Source organism: Trachemys scripta, chromosome 7 (assembly GCF_013100865.1).
Source record: "Trachemys scripta elegans isolate TJP31775 chromosome 7, CAS_Tse_1.0, whole genome shotgun sequence".
In the NCBI taxonomy this organism is placed as follows: Eukaryota; Metazoa; Chordata; order Testudines; family Emydidae; genus Trachemys; species Trachemys scripta.
Genome location: NC_048304.1, coordinates 50,123,453 through 50,146,201, shown reverse-complemented (window position 1 = coordinate 50,146,201; position 22,749 = coordinate 50,123,453). Strand labels below are relative to the sequence as shown.

Sequence of the window (22,749 nt, the reverse complement as noted above, 5' to 3'; positions counted from 1 at the left end):
CTTTGACTGAGAGTAATGTAGAGGTGACACTCTTGCGTGCTCGTAGATGGGGAAATGTAGTTCACTTTAGCTTGATCGCTTAAGCCTGTCTGGTGGGCCTAAGGCTTTTCACTTCACTGTCTTTCAGGCTGCCTTATATTCCTGTATTACCTCATCTGTATTTACCTTGTAGCCAGAAAGGGAGCTGCAGGCCGCTCCATAGGCAATAGCTGGGAGGTGCTAAAATAGTATCCTATAGAGATAGAAAACATATCTCCTACTACACTTGAGCTTAGTCAAAAAGCCAACACTGGTTGTTAGCCTTCCTCTGTGAGGTGGTAGAAAAAGTTACTTCCACAGAGCTCCAATAGTCAGCCCCAGGGTGTATCTCATGGGAGTTCCAGACTATGGGGCTCTTGCAATGTAGTGCTCTTTAGTTCAGTGATGATGATCAGACTTCTTGAGAATTGGGCCTGAGAACTCAGGTGAGGAACTTACTGTGTCCTGAGATAGTGGGATGTTAGAGGAAATAAAGGCCCAAACAATCTCAAAGGTAACTAGTGATCAGTGATTTTAATAGTAATAAATGGCCAGAGAAGTGATTGCAACACATTAAGAAGAAAACATTCTGAATGGAGAGGACAGTAAAACTTAAATAACTAAGCTCTATGCACCTGAATTCTGCTGTAATGACAGTTTCTCTCTTTAAAAGGCAGTTCTCAGATGATAAGGGGACTCTGTGGGAGAATATGCCTCTTTGTAATGGAGTTCGGAATCCAAAACTGACAGAAGTCTTATGAGAGTGTTAGAGAGAGGAAACAGAGTACAGGAAAAGCTATCTTGCCTTCCTAAAGTAGCCTTGGTTTGGTGTGTGCTGTGAAACTAATGTTGACTCTTGGTTTGTCTCTCTAGATTCTGAATGCTTTCCGAGCGCCTGATGGGACACCTGTGAAAGACTTGCGCCTAAAAGATTATAGTTCAGGTGAGAACGTTTTTTCAGTGCTTCTGGTCTCAGGGAGCTGGGGTGGGGTTATCAAAAGGCCTTTATTAGACTGGTGCTCACTTATTCTTTTTATTTAAATTGTTTGATGCCATAATCATAGGTAGTATAGACTGAAAATACCTATTGAGTCATCTAGTCTATACCCTTGCCGCGTACAAGATTGATGGCATCAATCACAGATTTGGTACTTCAGAGGTTAAGCACATGTACTACCTGAGCTCTAGCCATGTGTGAGTGACAGAAAGCAGCTAAGCTATCTGATGAACTCCTTCAGGAGAAAACCTGTATGCACTGTGGGCAATGTTTGTTCCCAATAGAGGTTGCCTGTTAAATCCTTTTATTTGGCAATTGGTCTTAACCATGAGGCGATTGCCCTCTGGAAAAAATTCTATACAAATAGGCTTCTCGTTAGACCTTGCATCACTGACAAATGTTGCTATTTTTGTAATCCCAAGCTATTGTCGTACATCCTAGCTATGAAACTCGCGTCAAAATGTAACTTTCACACGCATTAGGATGGCTTTCCTCATATCAGAGGATGACTTTTTTCATTTTCCTGATTCACTTTTTTGTGCTTCTGACATGTATTCACAAGACTTGCAGGATTCCTTTCTAGGTGGGAAAAAAGGTGTCGAAACAAGTGCAATGGTAGGAAATGAGGGATGATTCTTGGGGGTGTTGTTAGAATTACAATAGAAAGAAAAGTCTGGATACAATGGGGAACCGTCTGAAAGCATCTCTCCCTGCTCTGATGATACTGAACAGCTTCTGCTCCAAAGTGAATTTTTCGTTTTACAAACCCTTAAAAGGAGGAGACTCTTGTGTTTTATATAAAAAAAAAAAAAAAAAAAAAAAAAAGCTAAAGTTTCCATGCTGGCCATTGCATTATACCATTGCTGGTCTGGATTACTTGCTGGATAGTTGTAATGCCTGGGGTTAATGCATTACTTATTTACAATTGAGCCAGGAACAAGGGAGTATTTCACAAAGTGAAAGCTTTAATTGCATCTTTGGTTCTGAGCAGCTGTCAAAGGAGTGATCTCCACCTTTCCACATCCCTTGAACAAAAGAATGTCCCATAGTGATGTCACCTGCTTTTGCTTAACAAGCAGGATTCACAGAGGATATGGGTAGTGCCTCTCTGCTCCCTTCCATCCTCCTTGAGTATAACACAGTGTGGCTATCATCAAGCTTATGTAATGCATACAGTGCAACACCACAATTATCGATCAGTATATTTGTACACAGAGACAAGCTGGGTGGGGTAATATGTTTTCTTACCTCACCCATCTTATCTCTCTCATGGCTTGGATCAATACAGCTACAACACTCTGTACACATACAGACATGATTCTGTCTGATACTCTTTCTCAGGGGCATGTCGTTTCTTTTCAGTAAAAAAATAAATTCCAACCTGGGCTTCTCTTCACAAGTCTTGCAACTCCAATCAATTTGAATGTATAGTTAGGCTTTTGGTAGAGAGCTAGTTTCCAAAGGTGTCCAGATGTGGGAGGTAATGTCTGAAGCTGCATGCTGAGGCCTTAATGCCCACAGATGGTTATACTTTAAGGCAAGAGGTGCAAATTTCCCTTATACACGGTAAACAAAATGTTCTGTTTCAGTTCTCGTGTCCTCATCAGCTTAGCAAGAAATGTATTTCTGTTGTTGTAAAATAGTAGTAATACTTTTTTGGTGAGGGAAATGGTTGACATTTTAAAAAAGTAGCTTATGTTCTGTGCGCTAATTTGTTCTAATTTGATTGGTCAGTGGCCCTGCTTCCTACTGACTTGTCTGCAGTAGTGCAGAACTATTCATGGTCCACATAACCATACTTTAGCCAGATGCATTGTTTTGACAATCCAAAGATTTGAGATTCAATGCAAAACAAAATCTGTTATTGCAACGTGTCTGAGAATTTTAATATTAATCAGGAATCTCAGAAGTTATGTAACTTATCACATCAAATAACTTTCCTTTGTGTATATGTGTGACAACAAAATAACTTTCTAAAAATGTGGAAAACATCTTTACTTGATCAGGTAACTAAAAAGGTGAAAGCTTACGTAAACCCAATTTAAAGAAAGTGAGCTGAGAAACTGAAAAATTGAGCTCAAAGTTTAGTTTTTCTGAAAAGTTAAGTCTGTTTGGAAATAGGGGCCCAATCATGATTGGGACTCAACGACTGCAGTAACCGTGTGTATGCTTAAATATACATACAATCAAAGGCAACATCATGCTGCAAATTTCATTATGGAAGGTGCTAGGTAATACACCTATGCACACCAGCTATATTGATTATTTTGGTGAAAAAAAATGACAGTATAGTTCAAAAGAGCTAGTGCTAAGTCCATCTATGCATGGGTAATACATTTTTCTATGCGTGCAACTTCTGTGTCAACACAGCAAGAACTATATATTATTTTAACGTTATTCATGAGTCTAATTGTGCACTTCATGTTGGCAATGTGTCTTGGAGAGAAGAGGACTGCAGATATTGGGGAAAGGAAGTGCCAATAGCTAATAATGCTCAGTGTGGAATAAATGTCCCATAATTAGTGTTCAGATCAGTTTAATGACAGTTAAGCTCTTTTTATCATATGTAGGGCCCTACCAAATTCACAGTCCATTTTGATCAATTTAATGGACATAGAATTTCAAAAATCATAATTTTCATGATTTCAGCTATTTAAATCTGAAATGTCATGGTGTTGTAATTGTAAGGGTCCTGACCTGAAAAGGAAGGGTTTGTGTGTGTATGTGTGTGGGCTTTGCAAGGTTATTGCTGGGGGGTTGTGGTACTGCTACCTTTACTTCTGGGCTGCTGCCTGCAGAGCTGGGCCCTCAGTCAGCAGCTGCCACTCTTCAGCCACCCAGCTCTGAACGCAGCAGTGCAGAAGTAAGGGTGCAATGGTATGGTATTGCCACCCTTATTTCTGCACTGCTGCTGGCGAGACGTTGTCTTCAGAGCTGGGTGCCCAGCCAACAGCCGCTGCTCTCTAGCTGCCCAGTTCTTGAAGGCAGTACAGAAGTAAGGGTGGCAATACTGTGACCCCCCGCAACTCCCTTTTGGGTCAAGACCCCTAGTTTAAGAAACACTGGTCTCCCCCGTGAAATCTGTATAGTATAGGATAAAAGCACACAAAAGACCAGATTTCATGGTCCGGGACGCATTTTTCATGGCCGTGAATTTGATAGGGCCCTAATCGTGTTTTGTCATGGTGAGCCTTGCTTGTGTGACTTTTTTCAAGACTAGTTTGGCAAAATGTTTTTACAGTAGTTAGTCTTTCTCTGAGATTAGTAGCTTGATTAATTTATTCAGGCTTATAAAGATGCATTTTTAAAAATGATGCATGTGCATTAAGGGAAAAACATTTTCATCTCTGGACTTGCTGAGCATGGAACACTGTTTCTGACACAATGGTACATGATTTTGATGTGCGTATGAGCTATCTACCCTTTAGACAGTTTGGCCTAAGAGGCATATAAACAGTAAAACAATTATCTGGATTTAAAAAAAGTAGAGAAACTAATCGAGAACTAGCTTAACTACTATATTATGAGTTCACCTGACTTTAACCCAAACACCCAGGACATTCACAGATATGTGTTAGACATCTAATATTCAGACCAAATATGTTCTGCCTTATTACCTTATGGAATGTTAACTCAGAGCTTCCATGTGTTTACGTGGTTAAGGTGGACCTCTAACTTTTGGACTAATGCATGTACCTATGTGTTAGAGGTACCAAGAAAATTTGTTCAGACAGTTTTTTTTGTATCCCCCTACCATAATTGTGTGTGATAGTGTTATCAAAAATAAGTACATTAATAGTTTAGATTGTTGTCTCTTCCTCTGGCTGTATCTTTTTGGAGGGTATCAGTCTTGCCAGCTCAATTAATGTCTTGAGAATGGTGTCTATAGTGTTTCCTTAAGAGTTACGAGCCATTTTGCTCTGTAATCCCCTTCTTATTCTGATGGGAAGTATGTATTCCCAATCAGAGTGGAAGCTGAGCTATCTTTTTGGTAGATACTAGTGATTTGCTTATGAATAGCTTCATGAGAAGTGGTTATGTAATAATTGACTAATAGCTCCCTTTTCTCCATTCAGAGTAACTTGATCTCCAGTAGTCCAGCAGGGGTCAAGGTTTTCAAGGACACTTAACCTTGTGTGTTGTGTGCGGTGGAGCTTTTAATCATGTGTGAAATGCCGCTGGACCAGTTTTGTCATGTGCTTTGCTTCTTACCATGATACTTTCTGTAAATTTGGCATGATACTACCACTGCCAGAAAAGTTTGAAGCTCTTCAAGGGATCTCACATGAGTACAACTCTTCACTTCTTTTAAACCTGCTTGTACTTTAAAACCCAGATGTAGCTCCTCCAAACTTTTTTCTTCAATCTTTATTTCTACTTTTCTAGGTAGGGTTTAAATATAAAACAAAAAGACTGAGAAATGATCTTGTGTGACAATTGTGCACAGAACATTCAGGATCACTGTATGTATGCCCTGCCCACCAGAGGGTGAGGAGCTGTCTTTATTTTAAAGGGCCTTTGGCTGCCTGTTATGAGTCATGTTACTTTAAGAAACACTGCACCAGTATTTGCCAAATACAAAGACAACCCAAAGTTATGAATGAGAGCATGAGGTTGGCTATACTCCACCATCCTCAGCCTTCTGTTCAAGTGAATTGTTCCTCTGGAAACTCTCTGCAGTGGAAAGAGCATGGAAGGGTCTATTTTTCAACTGAGATTCGTGCTAGGGTTGGTACCGACGGTTGGGGAAGCTGTTTAGGGGAAATGAGCCCCAAGGAGAGGTTGCTGGTAGACCTGTGAGGATGTGCCAGCTTACTCTACGAGCGCATCTGGGGAGCCAAGAGGAGTTCTTCCCGGGCTGGGAGACCCTTGCGGAGGATGGACACATTGGCCGAGGTGGAGAACGGAGCGCCCAGAGAGGAATCCTGTGAAGCGGAGCTGGAGGGATCAGGTGAGCCAGGGTGGAGGTAGTGTTGGTAGAAGAAGTGAGATCTACAGGAGCCTATTTAAGCACATTTTAAATGATTTCTGCGTAGAAATGTTGGGAAGCAGGGAGACTTGAGTGAACCCCCCGCCCTTTTTTTTAAATCAAGGAGAGCCTGTAAATGTTTCTTTTGAGAGAAGAATTGAAGGGAAGTTCCTGAGGGCGTTGTATAGTGAGAGCTGGGAATACCTCTTTAATTGGGTAGTAATACAGGGCTGGCTTGGGTGCAGGGAGGGGGCTGACTAGATTTGTATTAGAGATAGGGAGCATCCCAGAAAAGTATCTGAGGACAGGCACTGCTGTGACAGACCTGTGATGCTAAGGGGCCCTGTGTATGTGTGATGCAAGAACTGGACAAGGGTGTCATGTAAGGACTGAGCACCAGAGCTGGGGGGGGGACGGAGGGTGCACTTGTGCCAGGATACCAGGGGCATGATCTTAGTCTTCAGAGCAGGGGGAGACTAGAGAGGTGTCATCCCTGCCAGTAGGAGGAGGAGGGACCATTGAGTGTAAGTGTCCAATTGTGGAGGATAGGAAATTTGTATTGGCCAATAACAATAGTGCTGTGTAGGGAATTAATGGTATTACCTTACAATGTGCATGACCTCTTTTAGAAACTGCTTGTTAATAGCAGCTGTTCTATTTTATGTTAATATTTTTGGAATAATTTTGGGTTTTGGCGAGTGCCATCAGCACCAAAGACCATTTCCCATTACCTTTTTTCATAGGCACTGAATCCTTTCCCTCTTTAACCCTTTTGTCTCATTTTTAGTGATCACTGCAGCTCTTTCCCTTGTTGGCGTCGCTTGAGTACTGCTCTGTAGTCCAGTCAGCAAGGGAATGATATTAATGTAGCCGCTTTCCTTCCCTGGAATCAAGCACACCAATTTGTGTTTGATCTCCATAGCCCTGCAGAAATGGCCTAGCAGGTGGACAGTGCAGTGCACTGCCGCCATGTCCTTGGCTCCATTCCACACCAGTTGTTTAACGCAGTTCTTCCTGGTACTTGACCCAGGAATTTAACTGCTCACTCATTCTGGCTAAGCTCTGCCACATTGGCATCCCATTTACATTTCAATTCGTAGGCTCCACAGGCAAACTAAAAAGGGGATTCTTCCTGGTGCAGTCTATCCCGTATATCAGAGCAGTGGATGGTTAGCGTCAGAAATATTTCAGTAGATGTCTGTTAAAATTTAAAATTGTTCTCTATGTAAAGTTATTCACTTGGTAAAAGCTCATGGTAGGCCTAGTAGTTAATGCCTTGTCAGTGGGGATTTTATATATTTCTCTCTTGGGCTGAGCATCCCACATGTTGGGGCATAAGCTCTCCATTTTCCTCATCCAGGGAGCATTCTAAGGGAGAGTGGTCCCTCTCTTCATTAAAGTAGAGCTCTTGCTTGTTATGTCCTGAGGGCTTCATTGTCCCTTCACTTGGCATACTTTTTTCCAATATAACCTAATCCCAGATCCCTCACAGCAGCCATGATTGTAGCTGGAGGGACATGGCAGCCTCCTTAGACTGCTGCCTTGCATCATCACAGCCTGCCGGTGCTGGTGAAATTGCACAAGGCATTGCTGCACCTTCCTGTCCCACCACCTCTCGAAGGCTGCAAGTACCACCACTCTGACACTGCTAGCCCCACAATACCCGTGTTTGCAAGCTCACATACCCCATGTAGCATTGCAAGGCAAGCTGATGGTCTGGGCAGTGGGGATTGTTTGGGAGGAGGTGGGGGGCAGGATCATACTAAACTGAAGCCTTTTGTTGTTTCCTTTCAGGAATGACTCGACCCCCTCAGGCTAATCCTCTGGAAGTGTGGATTTGTGGCCACACAGTGGTGACCTCACTGTGGAAGAGGGGTTGGTGCCATCCATATGGAGCACGATTAGGGATAGACCCCATCAGGGCTCGTGTATCGTGGTTGGGTACGAAGGACATGCTGTGGGATGAGTTGTTGTCTCTAATACAGTCTGTCGTGCAGAGGGGCGTTTTGCCTGATGTGATAATTATACACTTGGGGGAAAACGACTTGGCTCACCAATCAAGGCTGGGCTTAATCAAGAGCATGAAAAATGACCTTACAACGTTGTGGTCAATGTTTCCCAAGACCAAGATTGTGTGGTCCACTCTACTGCCTAGGACATGGCCAGTGTTAGACAAACCCCCAGGAGTTGTAGAGAAGTCCAGGAAGATGATTATTAAGGAACTCTCCAAATTTTGCAGCATGTTTGGGATCTCAGTTTTAAGGCATGACCAGATTATGTATTCTTCCCCGGAGCTGTTCAGCCCAGATGGTGTTCACCTGTCAGAGATCGGGGAAGGTATTTTCAATGCCAGCCTACGAGAAGCAATTGAATCTTGTTTGTAGCCAGCTAGAGTGCCCAGGACCAAAGTGTTGGTCCTTGCTGAACAGCGACACTGGCTCTTGTTGGTCCTTCCAGCTGGATGGACAATTGGCTTTTGACAAGTCTGCTGCAGTTTTAGGGCTACAGTGGTCTGCCTCTTCCCAGTAGAAGGCATTCCCTGGCACCTTATTCTCACCCAGGGAGGTGTCTGGGAGGTAGGCAATGGATTGTTGCTAGACTCTGTGGAGAAGTACTTGACTAACTGATTAGCCCTGCTATAGAGAACGATTTATACAACAACCCTGAAATGCAGCAGCAGGCAAGGCTGTCCATAAAACACTGTCACGGCTTTTTGGACACTTTTTTGGAATACAGCTGTGCTCAGCCCTTTCACCTCCCCAGCACAAAATCTGAAACTTCCTAGTCCCTTAATGAGTCAGCACTCTGCCTGCATTAACATTTCTTATTGAATTAGTTGCTTTCCTACATGATTTAGTAAAAATCCCCATCACAGATCGTTTGATAAGTATGAGATGATAAAGTGTTTAGTAGCATTTTAATTCAGGGCTCCTGTTCTGCCCCCACTTTGCCTCATAAGCAGCTTCCAACCCTCTTATGGATTTTTTTATTGATGGTCCCTGCTGCTTATTAGAATCTGGGATATTCTGTGTATATACTGTTGTAAGATTTTGTCCTTAATAAAGCTGCAACGTACAACCTTTCAATATTGTGGTTTTTTCCCTCCTCCCATGGGATCAAGTCTTTAGGCTGTGACCCTTCACAGCAAGAAGTGTTGTCCCTTTTAGGGTACTTAGCAGCTTTGACTGTTTTAGTCCCTCTAGGCTGAGGGATGATGGAGGGGGTTGGGGCTTCTCCAGTGAAGGGGCAAGAGGGGTCAACCCCTCATGCCTCTTTGGACTTGGTCATTTCTGTATGCCACCTCTCAAAGGATGCACTGGCTGTAGTTTAAGGATAAAATTGTTTTAATCTGTATGATACATTATGTTTGCCTTCATATTTCTAAAAGTTTTTGGTATCTCTTTTGGCATCAGTGCCTTTCTGTTGGCACATTGTTGTTTGTTGTATTTTGAGTGTGTGTGTGTGTGGTGCTACCCTTTCAGTACAGAGGGGGCAGTAACTTATTTTATCATTAATAAAGTGGTAGATTTTTACCTTGCCAAGAGTTTGTGGTTTTGTATTCTCAGTCTACAGTGGTGGGGAATAGGACCTGGTTTGTTTATTTTTTTATATTTTATTGACCTTCCTTTCCTTCAAAATAAGGGGAGAACAGAAAAGAAGGCAAAGGAACAGAAAGATAAAGGAATGGGAGGGGAGTAAAGGGGGTGTATGGAGGGAACTGGGGAGCAACATCTCAGTTTTTGGACAAGGTTTCTGTTATAATCTGTCATCCAATACCAGGAAACAATCTCTTCTGCCCCCTGCCCTTCCATCCAACTCTTCATGGCTTTAAAGAAGTCTGTCTTATTTACATATGACTTATGTAGCACACAGGTTTAGCAGGGAAATTCATATAAACCCAGAATACATCAAATGCTAAGAACTTCTTTCCTGTATATTCTGAATTCCAGTCCCACCACGAATCATCAGCTGCTGACATTCAGCATGTGCTGTACTAGTGATTCCCTGTTAGAATTGGCGTGATTTGGGTAAAAGATGGTTTGATATGTTTCACAATATTTTAATGGTTTTAATTTTTTTTAACCAGTTAATTTTACTATTTAAAAATAAAATTTATAAGCTTTGCAATATTGTGTTTAGAAAAGGGTGTCCCATGCACCACATAAATAAGCTTCATGTTCATCTGGGATGAGTTGGTATGGGGTTGCCATGCTGTAAATGCGAGATCATTGTGCGTTAGTGTTAGAAGCTGATTATCTGCAGTGGGATTGGACTTCAGGACCTGCAAAGGCTAGGGGCCAGGTAGGTCTTAAATTCAGAACTTTATCCTGGTGGTTAGGATTATGTGCCAAATGTTTGATTTTTGGTTTAGCTTATCAAGTCCCCTTTAATGTATCATCACATCACCTGAACCCTCTGTGGGAAGAAAACTTTAACATAGAGGATGGGAAAAAATTAATTTGTGTAGACATTTATTTACACAGAGTGTATTATATTTTAGCAAAGATTAGGAGCTCAGAATTTATTTCCTCAGTTATATTGTCAGTGAGCTTAGTGGCTCAGGCAATGCTGCCAGTTACAGTCTTAAATGCGTACTCTTGTGCATCTCTTCCAGTAACATTGGTGTTTTGCATATTCATGCAGACCTCATCACAGCAGGAGTTGATCCTGACTGAACTTCTGTTCATGAAGTCTAATGCAACACTTATAAAAGTTGTTGGAGGTTTTTTTGGGTGGGGGAGAAAAAAGTTAAAATAGCTTTTTATGGTGGTTCATTGGTCTGGGAGGTTTCTCTGCATCAGTACAAATATCTATGTGAAGTGTTGCTATATCAAAGGTAATCTAAAATTAGGATTTACTGAAGGCTTCTTCTAAAAACTCATTTTTTTTCTCCCAGATACCCTCAGTGTTTTTTGTTCTGATCTTCTCTCTACCTTACCAGACTCTTCATTCCCAGGCACAGGCTACATTAGTATTGTTGGTTCAAGTTTGTCCATTCCCAAATGCCTCAAACCACCCTCTGTTTGCACAGGTGATGCTAATATGACAGATCTGTGTTCTCAGAAGAATCTGCTCACTGTGTAAATATTGGTGTAGAATTGTTGAAATTATAGCCTGCTATAAATGTTCTCATACTAGTATCTAGATGACAGCAGAATAAGAGGAAGTTTTTAATTAACACTTTTTTATTTTTTAGTTCAGTGTATTGGCCAGAAATTTTTTTTAACTGAAAAGTTATATTAGGATACAGATGAAGTTAAATGTGTCTAACTTGCCCCCAAATCCACACTTTAAGATCCCTAACTATTAGCAGAATATATAACACAAATATGCTTTGAAACCAAAGAGTTGAATGTTAGAATTCCTATTTTACTACATGGTAAGGAGCAAGTTCAGGGTTCTCTGTTTCCCCAGCAAGAGTTGACCTTGCTACAGGAGTTAACCCCAGGGTTTGCCTACACATAAGGGTTTAAATTAAATGTATTTAAAATCGGGTTAAGGTGGTACAAACCCTTGTGTGGACACCTATAGCAGTTGAAACTTGTCTTCTATTGGTTTAGCTAGCATCTGCAAATTACAGGTGCAGTGAGTGGCCATACACACACGTCCGCCAGTTTAATTAAATTGGCTTGAAATCTGTAGTTAAATTGATGCAACTTTGTGTGTAGACAGAGTTGCAGATTTAGAATTTACGAAGCCTTGTGGCTCAAATAATGAAAATGTCTTTGCTTGTCTATGTACTTGTTCTGCTCCTGCTGTTACTCTGTATTACCATTGGTTAAAAGTATTTCAGTCCAGCTTTATGGCTGGATATTTTCAAAAATGCCAAATGATGCCCAAATTCCTTAGACTCCCTTGAAAATCTTAACCATACAGCTGTAGTCGCTTATGAAGATATATTTTTGGGCTATAAGCATATGACTATGAAGAGCTGCATTAATCTCCGGGGTCTAATGTGTAAATTTAAAATAAACTTGAAATGAGGGGTGCTACTTCATTCAAAGTTCCCCCTTTCGTAATTAAGTATTGCTGAGGTCTGAGTGAGACCAATATGTGATGCAGAGCCGAAGTGCTTGGGGGACATTAAGGTGACAGGTATATTTGTTTAGCTTTTGTCATTTAACTATTTGATAGACCTAAGCACTTAAATGTTCTTGGTAGATTACAGATAACATGAATAATCAGTTTGTTGATGTGGTTATTGAATTTTGCTTATCCAACTCATTAAATACAGTTGCATGAGGTGAGGAGTAAAATGAGCTGGAAGCAATGTTGAGTGCTCTTGTCTTCCGAAATCTAGTGGGAGAGTTGGCTCTAAAATGTGGTGATATGTTTTATTATGGATTCCTTTTGCTAAATCAGTGTGGTGTGGCCTATTCCCCCTGCCTGTTTATCCCCCAGAGCTGTGATTGGCCAGTTCATGGGCTGTGCAGAGGTGCCATTGGCTGCCATTTCATTTGGTGCCTTGTTGAAGATGCCCAAGAGGGAAGGATGCAGCATAGAATAGGGGCATAGCTGGGCCTGTCGCTCTGGTGAAGGAGGTGCCGCTTGACTTCCTGGACAGTCTCTGATTTAGATCTCTGATCCCAAGATGCCTTAGTGGGGCCTTCCTTGTGGATTGTGGCCTTGAGGTCTGGAATAACAGCAGGGAAGGTTTGACATCCCTTTCTCCTCAGATTTAGGGGACAAGAGCAACAAGTGGTTTCCAATCCTATTCAGGATGAGTGTAACTGGGGAATTCCATCTTCATCTGCATGGACTTTGTGACAACATGCCTCAGGCAGCTGAGACCGGGTCAAGGTATCACAGTCCTTGCGTAATCTGCTCTTGGATTGGTAGAAAAATCTATAGCTCCAAAGATATTTGGGGTGTACAAAGTGGGTTTAACAAAGTTTGAGTTTTAGGAGTTGTTGGGGTCTGTTTTTGTGTGTTACCCATACCAGAGCTTCAGCAAGTACGTGTCACAAAGCTGTTGGTCCGTTGTAGGCTTGCCTCTTCCACAGATTGGAGTGGAAGAGGGAGCTTGGCTCTTAGGCAGCAAACTATCCTCCTCCTGACCCTCAAGAGATGTCCCAGCTGGTGTGGAGATGGGAGTCAAGCTGACTCAACAGCACTGGCATGGTCGCCCAGGGCAGCAGCTGCTCTGCCACCCCAAGAGTGTGCGAGGATACAATGAATGGAACAGATACCCCCACTTCCCTGCCTGGCTATTGTGGAAGGGGCAGCTGGGTTGATCCAGTCACCCTAGTGTGGCAGCTCCTGGTAATATTCATGATATCCTTAAAGGGGCAGACATTCCACTTCCCCTGTCTGACTGATGGAAAAATCAGGCAGGAGCTGCCCCTAAAATTAGGTGACTGCCTATGAAGTCTGTTCCTAACATCCCCCTTGCTCTTGCACAGTTCATCACAAGAGGCAATCTTGTGGTGTTTGCAGGATTCCCTGATTTATTGCCAGGGGATTTGTGGTTCAGAGGTATCTTAAAGGTTGGTTGCAATTGAAGATCCCAGGTGTCACATGATTCAGATTCTGTTTGACCTGGTTCAGGCCTTCCCAAGGGCATGTGCTAGCCATTGCAAAGCTTTTTTTTTCAACGTGTTATTCATGGCTGCCTTTTTGGTGGCTTTGGGTAAGTGAGAGCATAGCAGTGTCTGCTAATGATTGTTCAGTTATGTGTCTGGTCTGGAATGACCTCCATTAAAGCCTGGGATCTGTGATGCTGACTTCAAATTGATGGGGCTGGCAGAGGATCCCAGACTTTGCTAAGGGAATGTGATGATGAAAGGATTTGCTTTCCTTGTGTGTATTCCAGGCTTTCCAGCTACCCCGTGGGAGCCGTTAGTTTATTCATGGAGATGTGAAGTATTTGACCAGATTCCATTTCCCTTCGGTGCTAAAATGGGGATTATATTTCTGGGCTGAAAACTAGGTGCCTGTGATTCCCATTCTTTTGGAAGAGGGGCAGCTGCTTCTGCAGCCGCATTAGGTTACAATGCGTCGGCAATTCAGTCTATAGGCCGTTGGCAGTCAGACTGCAACCTCCGCCCTCAGTTGGGGGATGCTGCCTTCAGGATGGGAAGGATAGAACTGTTGTCCTGTTAAATATTCTGGTATTTTTGTTATGCTGGCAGGAAGGAATGATGGAGCATCTCGGCCTGACGTTTGGATAATTGGCTGCACTGTTATTCATTGGGTCCAAAAGCGGGCCGCCAGCCATCGAGATGGTTCCCAGTTGGGCTTTGGACACAAAACCATTCATGTGTTCTGGCATGGCAGGGAAGGCATGGTGTTGGACCAGCTAATGCCGCTCCTGTGTTCTTTGGCAACTCACTCTTGCCCACCGCAGGTTCTTATGGTGCATCTCGGTGAAAATGACCTAGTGACAGCCACTGGTGTTAACTTAGTACTCAAGATAAAAAGGGACATGCTTCTCATTGTTGAGCTTTTCCCGCAGGTTAAGCTGGTGTGGTCCGAGATGCTCCAGAAGCAGATTTGGCCAGGAGCCACCAAACCCACTGGGATTGGGTGTGCCAGGAAGGGTGTGAATAAGGAGGTAGCAAAGTTCCTTCGGGAAATGGGGAGCTCAGTGATCACCCATTGGGAGATTTGCTATGTGGGCCCTAACGTATACAGGGAAGATGGTGTGGAGCTGTCTGCGGAGGGCTTAGACATATTTCTGGCAGACCTTAAAGGGTGGATTGGGCATTTTCTTTCCACTCTGTGGACAGGGGGGAAAGCGAGGAAAATCCATGCTAATTACTGACGTGCCCTGCAGCAGGTGGCTGGTAACAGGCTGGTTTCCAGATCCCAAACCCGAGTACAGGGATGAGAATGTTGTGGAAAGCAATAATTGGGAGCTGCACTGGACTGTTAGTGCTGGAGGTTTAGTGAGGGGTGCTGTTTCTTAACCCCTCTGACACTGACGTTTAATAGTTAATAAAGTTGTGGCCTGTGCTTTAACCATACATTTGTGTGCGATGTCGTCTTTACTACAGCCATATGTAAGCTTAGACATCTGGATTGAGGAATGCAGGCCATCTCTACAGAACAGGGGACTGTAGCCTGGAAAGCAGGGACTCTGGAAAGGGTTTAGGGGTCATAGCAGACATGTAACTGAACATGAGCTCCCAGTGCGATGCTCTGGCAGAAAGAGCTGATGTGATCCTGGAATGTATAAGTGGGAGTAGTGAGTGGGAACAGAGAGGTGATTTTTACCTCATATATGGCATTGATAAGACCGATACAGGATACTGTGTCCAGTTCTGGTGTCCACGTTTCAAAAAGATGGTTAGAAAATTGGAGAGGGTGCAGGAGAGAGCAACCAGTATGATTCAAGTGGTGGCAAAAATGCCTCGCGGTGAGAGACTGAAAGCTTATCAAAAAGACTATCGAGATATTTGATTCAGTGTATGAGCACCTTTGTGGAGAGAGACTGACAGGCACTAAAGGACTCTTTAATCTGGCAGAACGAGACCCAGTGGCTGGAAGTTGAAGCCTGACAAATTCCAATTAGAAGTAGGGGATAGTTTAACAGTCACTGATTAACCATTTGAACAGACTACCAAGGAAGTGATGGATTCTCCATCTCTTGATTCTTCACATCCAGACCGGATACCTTTCTGGAAGACATGCTGTAGCCAACATAAATTATTGGGCTCAATGCAGGTGTAACTGGGTGAAATTAATTGCCTGTGAGATAGATTCGGGGAGTCAGACTAGATGATCTGATTGTCCCTTGTTACATTGAACTCCTGATGTGCACTGGGCATAGCTGATAATCCATTGGGGTATAAAATTCCTATACTGCAAATTGGCAGGTGCAGTGAGGGGTGTTCCGCCCTGTTCATAGCACCATAGAAGCATGACCAGGAGTGGGAGTGGGGGTTGACTTAATATTTTTTCTGTTACTGTTGCAACTTTTGGCAGGTGTCCAATGCAGGATAATTACTGTTGCAGGGGCCGATTTGTGGATCCCGTACCTGGACAGGGCTCCTATGACTGCTATGCTAAGCAGGGCGGGGGTTCTGGTTGCCATGTCATGTACAGATAGAGGCATTCCTCATCTGGACCCTGAATCCTCACACAAGGTGAGGATGGTTGGGGATGTTGGCAGCTGGGCTGAATCCCTCGCCTCCCCTTCAGTGTATGGGATGCCTGGATGATCAGCATTTGAGAGTCTGGCTGGATCATTAGCTACTGTCTGGTTTGGGCTGGGAGCACTGTTTCTTACTTCCTCTATGTTGCTGTTTCTTAGCTAATAAAGTTGTGACCTAAGCTTTAACCATCTGGTTGCGTGCTGCATCTTATTCATTGGCAGTGTCTGGGGCAAGGAAAGTCTTTAGAAGGTGCAACCAAAACTAACAGACTGGCTGAGAATCTGAGTTTCTGCATTGCGTGACTTATGCTGACAGTGTGTCCTATGTTAGAAATCCAGATTTCTGGAGTGGTTTTTAAGTTTGTTTTTATCATTTCCAAAGGAGTGTTTTAGAGGATGTTTAGATTATAACAAAAAAGTCTGTGTTTTAAGATGTAATGGGTAGAAATTTTTGAAAGCACCTAGGCGCCAAGGTAACAGAGTCAGTTTTGAAAAGAAAACTTAAGTCCCATTGACAGTCAATGGGGTGTTGGCTTGTAAGTGCCTAAATTAGTGTTGAAAGTGTGACCTCACTACAGATTAAGCGGTGAGGGCTGTTGGCTGGCTTGTTGGAAAAGATGTGTGCCCCTCTAAGGGCTAGAGTGACTTTCTGCTGCAGGCTAGGTCAGCATGGGGGGCGGGGAGGGAGAGCGGAACTGGAAGAGAGAGGAGGACTAATAGGTCCATGACGGTGCAGGAAAAGCCCTCTTTTACCTGGACATGTGGGATTGGGGCTCCCAGCACATGAATTTAGTTCCTGCTCATTCAGGATTGGGGCAGCATCAGCAGTGGCCCGGCTGGGTTTGGGAATAGGGCAATTCAGGCATTTGGGCATTGGCATTCTGAAGTGTACAGAACGTACATGAAACCCCATGTGGGAATCAGTGTTAATTTTCCATTGTGTTCTCTTCCAGATGCTGGCAGACGGGCCAGGCAGACGGTGGTGTGGATCTGCGGGCACAGTATTGTTGACTGGGCGCATAGGCAGGCTTCCAGTTTGGCTGGAGGTCCACAGCTGGGCCTCAGTGATGAGGCAGTCCTGAGCTGGCATGGGAGGAGGGGCATGTTATGGGACCAACTGATGCCCCTTCTCCACACTTTGGGGGCCCATGGGCAGGCTCCAGATATAATTGTGGTTCACCTTGGGGAAAATGATTTGGGAACGTGTAAAGGGGTAGACTTAATGATCAGAGCTAAGAGGGACTTGGGGCAGATCCTTGAACTTTTCCCAGGAGTAAAAATTGTGTGGTCGGACATGCTGCAACGCAGGGTGTGGGACGGAGCTTTGAAGCCCCCCAGGGTCGACAAGGCTAGGAGATATGTGAATAGGGAGGTGGCCAAATTCATGACTGGCATAGGGGGGTCGGTAATTTCGCATCCGGCCATAGCATACAGGGCACCAGAATTATTCAAGGAGGATGGGGTCCACCTGTCAGATTTGGGAGCTGACCTATTTTTGGCTGATATTAAAGAGGGCATTAGAAGATGTCTGGGAACCTGGCTAGGTATTCGGGGAAGGCAGCCAAGCTAATTGCTGATGTCTCCTTGTGACAGATGTCCAGTGCAGGTACTCTGTAGGAAAGGGATACCATGATCAGATAAAATGGATTGGTAAAGGATTTTAAGGAGATATTCTTTAAAGGAGTGGAAACGGAAGTGTGGGGCTCCTATGACTGGTACGGCAGGGAGCGAACCCCCTTCCTGTGTAGCCCCCCTACCCTTCATTCGAGGGGGGGGGCAGGATAGTGAAGTCCTAGCAGTGGTTTGGCTGGGGACGAGGGTGGATAAGGAGGAGGGCTGACGAAAGCCCCCCAAGTATATATTGAAATGATTATGGAATTATCTGCACTGTACACTTTTTTCTGCTAGCTACTCCCAGATGTTTATGAATAAAATTGAGGCTTAATTAAACCACATCCAGTGTCTCCTGTCCTCCTTCTGGCATAGTTTGAGAATAACCTTGCCACACAGTAAGTGGTGAGGGCCATGGTCTGGCTTATTGGAAAAGGTGTGCTCCCTTCACGGGCTAGAGAGCCAGGGAGTGACTTTCTGCTGCAGACCAGGTTAGTGTGGGGACTTGACCTATCCCCCTTCTCTACCAGGGACCAGCAGAAGGGAGATTGTATAGGTGCATGCCAGTGCTGTAAAAGTCCTCTTTTACCTGGACCAAGCAGAGGAGCACCCACCTATGCTAGTGGCGAAAAAATGGGTATTGTGAGCATCTGCTGTGGGCATTGCCCTAGTTGCTTTTTTTCAGGGGGCTGGGAAGGAATTTTCCCCTCAACTTGAGATTGGTCAAGGTGAAGTGGAGGGTTTTTTGCCTTCCCCACAGCAGGTTTGGGGGGGCTTTGTTGGAGCGAACATGAAAAGGAAATAGGCTATGATGTTGTAACCCGTATTTTAAATGTGGGCAGATGTCCAGTGCAAGTACTCTGTAGGGAAGGGATACATGCTTTGGTAAAGCATTTAAAGGAGGTATTCTTTAAAGGAGCAGAAATGGGGGTTCAGGGCTCCTATGACTGGTACGGCAGGGAATCAACTCTCCCTTCTTTATAGCCCCCCCCTTAACCCTCATTCGAGGGTGGGGATGGTGAGGTCCCAGCAGCAGGTTGGCTGGGAATCAGGATTGGTAAGGTGGAGGGCCGATGGAAGCCTCCAGAGTGTATATTGAAATAATTCTGTAATTACCTGCACTGTACACTTTTATCTGCGAGCTATTCCCAGACATTTAAGAATAATGTTAAACCACATCCAGTGTCTTCCTTCTGGCATAAATGGACAATGGGATTTAGATGCTTTTGAAAAATGTACGTGATGTTAAATACGACTTAGTGCCTAGAATTGATAACGTTGTAGTCAATGTTAACTCATTTAAAACCACTACTTTTCCAGTCTACACTAGGTGTAAAATGGGGTTTAATTTGCTAGTTAAAATGTGTTAGCTAACACATTAAAACCTGGCTATTTCTTCTAGACTGAACATGTCCTAAGGCTATTGGCAGTCTCACTTTGGAAGGTCTTTAGTTCAACTTTGGAAATAAGGCTGCTGAGGGAGGAGGCCAATGTCGCATTTTGGTAGTTCGTCATACTTGACCATGTTTCGAAAATGAAGCAGGTTTTGGTAAAATTCATCAAAAATCTGAAGCCATCAAAAATGCCACTTGTTACTTCTCTAGTTAGAAGCCACAACTAACTTACACTATTTTTAAGTCTTTGTGCCAATGTTAATCAAGGCGGTTTTCTAATCATTGAAACGAACAGGGTTTATTCTAAAAATTCCAAAAAAAAAAAAAAAAAAAAAAAAATCTCCTTTCGCTCCTGTCTTGTTACGATGTTCTTTATAGTGGATTTAAAGTTCAAAGTAACATGAATTTTCCTTTGCAAATGTCATCAATCTCATATAGGAAATAATCTGAGATGGTTAAAGGGGAGACTCAATTTAAGATGTATTTGAGATGAATTTCCTTACCTACATTCCAGATAACATCTTGGGTTATTAAAGCCTAAAACACAACATACACTGGCTTATTTTGTCTATTTTAGTTTTGACACTGAGAATCAACTAATTCAGTTTCACTCTCATTATAGTCCATTTCGCTTTCAGGTTCTCCAAATATTTGAGTTTTGAAACAGTTTGGTTGAAATTAAAAGAAAATTATTAATCTTCAGTTTCATAAAGATCATAAATCTAAATTATGACCAAATTAGAGGATTGTGTCTTTAACACTATAGTTAGTGATATGCCAAATAGGCACTGGAAGTTTTCATGTGTCACTCTTAAACAGATATTACTTTAAGAAATATTTGCTTAATAAGTTTTACTGAATTCTGTGGACCCAAAGATATAAAAAGGAGTATACAAAGAGAGGTACCAAAATACTGCTAAACCAAGAACTCATCCATAATATCCAATAAGCCAATGGAAGATTAAAGTATTAGAGTTCAATCTTGTGCACTATATTAGATATTTATTTCTAGCATTGCAGATGTGGAATGGTTTCATCTTATGTTTGAGAGCAGAACATCTCCTGTCTGTAAGTCTAGAAGGTGGAATTTATTCACTGGTCTGTATGAAGGTTAAGTAGTACTTTTACAATGTTAATGAGTTATTTCAATGGCTAAAGTTAATAGTACTTTCTGGTATATATCTGTATACTTAGTAAAATTTGCTGATTTAAAAAATTAAATGGCATGCTTAAATGTCTGTGCAATCAGTTTTCTTGCTAAATGACCATTACAAATTCAGGAGAAGCTTTTGTCACTTGGAAGTTAGTGTCAAACTTTCCCTAACCTTTTATCAACACTTTAGTGGACATGTTTTTCTGAAGTGTATTTAAAAGTTTGAATTAAGATTTCTAGGTGATTGGGGTTTCCTTTGGGATTGGAGGAGACTATGCCCTACTCACGACTCCCTGATCCCAAACTCCTGACGCATGGATTCGTTCACTGGCTTGCTCCCACCACCACTCTTATTGGGGCTCTTTCATTCCATAGGGTTCTAGATTGGTGGTAAAAGTGAGTGCCTGGAAACTTTAGTAGTGTAGCTTCATTCAGGCTACATGCCTGTCCTTCCTAGTAAGGATCACTCCTGCCTGGGCCCTAATCCTCTCATGAGAGAAGGGTGCTGGGCTGAATCTCTCGCCTGCAGAGGCACCAACTTTGAGTTCCCAGGAGGGGCAGGGTGGTTGACCCCCCTCCTCAGGCCCTGTGCTGGTAAGAATCCTTCAGCAGAGAGAAAAGCCAGGCATTCCGAAAAGCTGCTTCATATTTAAATGAACCATTAGGGGCTACCGTGATAGCAGCCTAGAACTGCCTTCTTCCCTTCTGACTAGGCCTAAGATAGTCTTTGCAATGTTTCCTCCTCCCCCTCGTTCTAATCCATGGGTGAACGATCAAGTCAAGATGACTTCGGATTTTTTCATGTGATTTTAACACAAACTATTGGTTGTAAACATAATTTTTTCACATTCAAACACACCATGGTATGGGTCTGCTGTGACTGTGCTGCTGTTCCACTTTTATTGGCCATCTTTGATTTTAGCACTTCAAAAAATGTCTCCACTCCCCAAGTCTTTGGTTTTCACTTTGAGTTTGGTGCTCTGGGTACTACAGTTAATGTGTAGAGTTTGGTGATCACCAGATCTAATTGATTGGTGCTTTTCTAGGGGACGTAGAAGGAATCCCATAGCTTTGTTGCATCTCTGTCAGCCTGAGTTTCTAGCTTACAGCTATTTATGCAAATTGACTGGAACACACTGCACCCTTTCTTCCTGGCTTTGTCTGAAAGGATGCTCCTGCATTTGATTTTATTGTGCTTTTGGCCAGGGGCAGTCTCCTTAGTCAGGTGCTAATGCTGTTCTGCATAGTTCATAACACTGAGCATGCCTATCATATTGGGGGCGGAGCGGAGATAGAAATCTCAGCCCTTTCCCTGCTGATCTTTGTTAGCGGTCTGAAACATCGCACTCCTGCTCTGTTCTCTTTTTGTGACTAATTTAGTACATTCTGCACATGGGTGACTTGTAGAGGATCACCCCAAATGCCTCTGACATGATTTCAGTTCTCGTGGCCTGTCCCAGACTGAACATCTGGTCTGGAGCTTTCTCTGGGCACAGCATGGACATCCTAGGGCTGCACCATACTGTTTTCAGTTCCCCATTATTTATTTTTTTTTACTGCAAGGATGCAAGATGGAGGGAGAGCTAACAGCAGGTGAATGAAAATTCTGCCAGAGTTGCCGAGTTTTCCCTCCTCCGTGTCCCGCTTTACTGCACACTTGTATGTTTCCCACTTTCCTTCGCTCTTGAGAATACAATCTACCTCTTTAAGTTTCTCCATTTAGTGTGTTTGAAATGGCTTTTGTCTCTGCACAATGCATTCTTCCAAATGTTGGGAGTTCTTTACATTATCACTGGCATAGGCTTCTGTTTGTGACATCCTTCCCCAGGTCTATCAGATCTGTTATGTGGGGCCAAAGCCAGAGAGGTGCTGAGCACCTGCAGCACCCATTAACTTCATGGGGATTTGAATCAGGATTGGGCCAATAGGGAGGCAAAAACATGAGGTAAATGTAGTGCAATCTTGTTCCCTGTCAGTAGACACACTCTACTTTATGTACATGTACAGATTAGACATCCGGCATTCTGATCTTGGCTCTCTGATTACAGCAACTCTCTGAAATACTCTCCAACGGGCTGAATCAGGACTTGGTTAAGTGCTTGCAAATGTCATTCTTGCAGCCCTTTTTGAAAGAGGGGTGTGTGATTGTGGAGCTCTGGATTTGAACACAATAAAAAAATGTATCACGTGAGCCACAGCGCCATGCAGTGAACAATTAAACCAGAGTCTGCTCTGAATGCAAAGTAGTTTCCCAGTGAGGGGCAGCAATACTCCTTCTTAATGACTTTCCTTTTCAGAGCCCTGCCTCCTCTTAGGAGCAAAGAACTTGCTTTTTCCCCTGCAAGGTGCCCTGCTGCGACTGAGGCACTGCAAAACAGAATTGATGCTCCAGGAACATCTGGCTTAATTTGTTTTCTGTTCCTCCTCTCACCTCAGGTGTCTCTTCTAGTGCCTAGGGTTACCATACGTCCGGATTTTCGGGCTCCAAATCCCCGTCCGGGGGGAAATCCC

At 43.3% G+C, this 22,749-nt stretch overlaps 2 protein-coding genes across 3 annotated transcripts in view; both read left to right on the top strand.

Annotated features, from left to right (window-relative positions):
• The window catches only part of RBM6 (RNA binding motif protein 6), a 142,455-nt gene that overhangs the window by 23,285 nt on the left and 96,421 nt on the right, over positions 1-22,749 (top strand). For both annotated transcript variants that reach the window (XM_034776748.1, XM_034776747.1), the window contains exon 5: positions 892-961. In XM_034776748.1, coding sequence (XP_034632639.1) covers positions 892-961 — 70 coding nt within the window. The remainder of the gene's footprint in view (positions 1-891; positions 962-22,749) is intronic.
• On the top strand, positions 5,092-9,066 carry LOC117880498. Its single transcript, XM_034776749.1, has 2 exons — positions 5,092-5,966; positions 7,779-9,066. The coding sequence occupies exons 1-2, from the start codon at positions 5,894-5,896 to the stop codon at positions 8,366-8,368; spliced, it is 663 nt and encodes a 220-aa protein (XP_034632640.1). The 5' UTR covers positions 5,092-5,893; the 3' UTR covers positions 8,369-9,066.

Excerpts from the sequence above, each read along its gene's own strand:
- LOC117880498 (XM_034776749.1), top strand. The coding sequence starts at position 5,894 with ATGGACACATTGGCCGAGGTGGAGAACGGAGCGCCCAGAGAGGAATCC. Across the intron at positions 5,967-7,778 it reads AGCGGAGCTGGAGGGATCAG|GAATGACTCGACCCCCTCAG; the intron begins GTGAGCCAGGGT and ends GTTTCCTTTCAG.